This window comes from Aotus nancymaae, unplaced genomic scaffold (genome assembly GCF_030222135.1).
Source record: "Aotus nancymaae isolate 86718 unplaced genomic scaffold, 86718_ANA_hifiasm-v0.15.2.pri h1tg000028l, whole genome shotgun sequence".
Lineage (NCBI taxonomy): Eukaryota > Metazoa > Chordata > Mammalia > Primates > Aotidae > Aotus > Aotus nancymaae.
In genome coordinates, this window is record NW_026988441.1 from 11,230,642 (window position 1) to 11,234,572 (window position 3,931).

The window sequence follows — 3,931 nt, forward strand, 5'->3', positions numbered from 1 at the left end:
CTCCAGTAATGAGTGATGGCCCCTTTGTCCCACTTTCTCTCTTAATCTTTTTCTCATTCTTTTGTCACCACTGAACTCGAGGCACTCATGGATGATGTAGGGCTGGTTCCCTACATCCTAGGACCCCAAAACAGCAGCCTTAAGATTGGGCTGGGAGTGCTCTGGAGGAGGCTAATGCTAGTTACTTCTCCAGCTAGCAGGAGGAGTTAGCATATTAGAGTGAAAGGAAAATCAGACTTCAGGTCAAAATATCTAAGTTCTTGCCTTGGCCCTGGCCATAGCTAAATGTAGGAAACTCACTGAAGTTTTCCAGATTTCAGATTTTCTGGAGAATGGGTGGTTTGGAGAAGATGAATTGTAAAGGCTCTTTCAGCACTAAAATTCCACTTCTGTTGTTGAAACACACAAAATCACAGCAGAAATGTTTATTAGTAATGCCTACTGCATACAAAAATCACAGCAGAAATTATATTAAAAATGTCAAATACATTCATAGTATCTCTGTTCTCCCTTAAATTCCCACCTACATGTCAACTTGTTGAACCCCAACAGTAAGAAGGCTCCCAGTCAAAAAAGATGTCCTCAGAGCCAGGTCCAAAGTGCCTTCTTAGGAAAAGTGAATAAATGATGGCAGCAGCAATGGCAGCAGTAGCTGTAACCCCCAAACAGGAATGGGAAGACAGGTGGCTCCATTTTCAGTCTTTCGAGATTGAGTAAGAAGTTGAGGTGGGCACACTTCCCTCACAAACATGGGCCCTAATGCTAAGATTCCGGACATCAGCCTACAGCCAATCACGGCGGTACAGCCTCTGACCTCCACAGATGACTCGATGCCACCTATGGAACAAGGAAGGATGGGGAGAGACAGAGATGTTTTAGGAAATCAGAGGAGAATCCAGTCCTCCCTCATCCCTGGAAAGCTCAGTGTCAGAATCTCTTGGGAGCTACTCAAATGTCTGGTTTTCCAGCCTCTGAAACTATCAGATGTTCATTTCAGTTTACCTCCAGTGATCTCAAGTTTTCCTTGATAGCATCGAGTTGTACCATTGGGACAGGGAAGAGAAGGAGCACTGAAACAAGTCCCCAAAGCCACACAGGTTGGGCAATGGAGTGTTGCTGACACAGTGGAAGCTGGAGGGAAACAAGAGAGATGGTTAAGGGCAGGTCCTGTATCCAGAGATGTCGTTCCTTGCTGCCTTCTCTTCCCCAGGTTTTTCCTGCAGATGCCACTCTAATCAAGGCCCATTACTGCAGCCTCCCCATCCTTCCCCAGCTGGTGTTCTCTGCTGTGAAATCTCCATCAATCGGACTTCCAAACTCTGTGCTGAGGTGTGAAGATACAGAGATGAAAACAACATAGTTCCTGTCATCTAGCATCTCTAAGAGAAAGACATGTAAGTAATTAACTCAGTAGCTGCAGTGTTCAAGGTATAATGACAAAGGAATGAGGAATACTGAACTACCTAAAAGAATTTGGTAAATATTTTCAAAGAGCTGATACCTGAGTTGACATGGAGGATGAACAGGGGTTAGCTATGTGAAAATGGGGTCTGGAGGAGTAGTAAAGGAGACAGCAAGGACAAAGGTCAGGTGGTGTGAGCCAGTTTGGTGGATCTGGGGAAATGTGAGAAGTTGCAGGGCTGATATTCAGCTTATAGGGACAGCTGTTTCCTTGTGCTGTTTTTATTTGTTTGTTTTTTAGGGCCGGCATCCATTTTGATTGGCTACTGCCATCTACATTGTTAAGCATTTGAGTATCAGCCCCAGTTAGCACACAGTAAATGAGAGAGGGAAGAGAGGGAAATGAAGCTGAAAAGACAGGCAGGGCCAAGTTACTACAGGCCTTGTAAATTTGGGGAACTGGGCTGTTCTCATGCAGCAATGGGAAATCAATACTTATTAGACTGATAATACCACCCTACTCAGAAACCTACACTGACGTCTTACTGCTTTTTTATTTTATTTATTTATTTAAGACAGAGTCTTGTTCTGTCTCCCAAGCTCAAGTGCAGTGGTGTGATATCGGCTCACTGCAACCTCCACCTCCTGGGTTCAAGCAATTCTCCTGCCTCAGCCTCCCCGGTAGCTGGGATTACAGGCGTGCGCCACTATGCTAATTTTTGTACTTTCAGTAGAGATGGGGTTTCACCATGTTGGCCAGGCTGGTTTGGAACTCCTGCTCTCAAATAATCCACCCACCTCGGCCTCCCGAAGTGCTAGTATTACAGGTCTAAGCCACCGCACCCAGACTGTCTTATTGCTTAATAAACACAAAACCCAATTTATACTCCAGCCTTCGCTGGTGTCTCTCTGTTCTGAGAAGTGTTTAGATCCCAAAAAACAATTCAAAAAAAAGAAAATTACTTGAACTGTGAGGTACTTTGGGATAGGGGCCACTTAGACTAAGCCAAGTCAGAATTTAAAGAGAGGCCATACACAAGCTCCTTATGGAGTTTCTCTTAGCACCTATCTCCCTCACTTCCAGGGTACCTGTGGTCCCATTGAAGTCCCAAAACTGAGACAGGCTATCTTCGTCATTACAGAAGGAATCCTCACAGTAGTTACTGTAGGAGATCACGGTCAGGCCGGGAGGTGGAGAGTGCTGGACAACTGTTTTGGCCTCCGCCCCTTCCAGGATGCAGCCCTTCGTGGCCAAAATGGCCGTCTCAGTCCCTGTTAGGAGACAGGAGGGACAGGAACTGGATGGTGGCCCTCACCATTGGCCTGGGGAAAGGGGACAAGTATTGGCATGGACATAATCACCCTCCCTCTGACCTCGCCCAGCTGTCCTATCTCATTTCACCTGCTTTAATCATTAGTACGGTTTCCTGGCAAAGTGTCTCTCTGTCACAAGTCTCAACTTCCTCTCTGGTCCAGTTAAACATATTGCTTGGATCCGCTTCCAGAGTCATAGACAGACCCTTTTGACAACGCAGCTCTAGGTCCGCTGGGGAGAAAACGAGAAGATAAGCACTTCTCCATGGGCCAAGGCAGCTCCTTTTTCATCATCAATCCACCTTCTGTGACATGACTGCTCTCCCCTATGTCCCCCATACTCACAGGTCAGGAAGGAGGTTCCTAGGACCAGGAAGATCAGCAAATGCTGGATACGAGGGGTTCCCATGGCTACTTCTGGAGAGGTTTGGGAGGAGCTGGTCGGGATCTGTGAATTTGATGGAGAGAAGGCAATTTAACAGCCAAAGCGTGTGAGAGCAAATAAATCTAGGTCCTGGCAAGTACTGAATTCAGGGTGGTGTGTTTTCATCTACATTTTTTTTTTTTTTTTTAGACGGAGTCTCATTCTGTTGCCCAGGCTGGAGTGTAGTAGCTCAATCTTGGCTCACTGCCTCTGCCTCCCAGGTTCAAGAGATTCTCCTGCCTCAGCTTCCCGAGTACCCAGGATAACAGGTGCCCACCATCACACCAGGCTTATCTTTTGTATTTTTAGTAGAGACGGGGTTTCACCATGTTGGCCAGGCTGGTCTTGAACTCTTGACCTTAGGTCATCCGCCTGCCTCGGCCCCCCCCCAAAGTGCTGGGATTCCAGGCCTGAGTCACTGTGCCCGGCCTCCCAGTGGGGTTTATGGTGTACATGACCATGACTTCTGAAGTCGATCTGTCCCTAACCAGCTTGTGAGCTGGAGTGAGTTCACAGGTTTATCACGTTTTCATGGTTTTAATTCTCAGGCCCGGCCACCCAGTGCCCTCCAACTTCAAGGTCAGGAGTGCGGCCCGAAGGCCGCTTCTCCCTCAGCCTCGGGGGTCCAGGTTCACCCTCACGCTCTCTCAGGGACCCAGGATCTCAGCCCCCAGCTCCAGCCCCGTCAGAACCCAGGATTCTCAGAGCCCAGCCCCGTCCTAGGTAGGGATCAAGGAGTTTGGGTTCCAACCACCTCTTCCCGCGGGACACGCCATTCTGGGCCGCTCCCCT

The 3,931-nt window shown here is 48.0% G+C and overlaps 1 protein-coding gene across 1 annotated transcript; it reads right to left on the reverse strand.

Annotated features, from left to right (window-relative positions):
- Positions 1-607: 607 nt before the first annotated feature.
- Positions 608-3,160, reverse strand: TEX101 (testis expressed 101). The gene is made up of 5 exons (XM_012437965.3): positions 3,061-3,160; positions 2,804-2,947; positions 2,491-2,673; positions 1,003-1,131; positions 608-837 (listed from the first exon to the last, which is right to left on the reverse strand). Exons 1-5 carry the CDS (start codon positions 3,122-3,124, stop codon positions 608-610), a joined length of 750 nt encoding a protein of 249 aa, XP_012293388.1. The 5' UTR covers positions 3,125-3,160.
- Between the last annotated feature and the right edge of the window lie 771 nt (positions 3,161-3,931).

Bases quoted from the DNA above. Each gene is read 5' to 3' on its own strand.
- TEX101 (XM_012437965.3), bottom strand. From the start codon at position 3,124: ATGGGAACCCCTCGTATCCAGCATTTGCTGATCTTCCTGGTCCTAGGA. The intron at 2,948-3,060 runs GTGAGTATGGGG...TTTTCTCCCCAG, and splicing joins AGGAACCTCCTTCCTGACCT to CGGACCTAGAGCTGCGTTGT. The intron at 1,132-2,490 runs GTACCCTGGAAG...GTTTCCCTCCAG, and splicing joins GGACTTCAATGGGACCACAG to CTTCCACTGTGTCAGCAACA.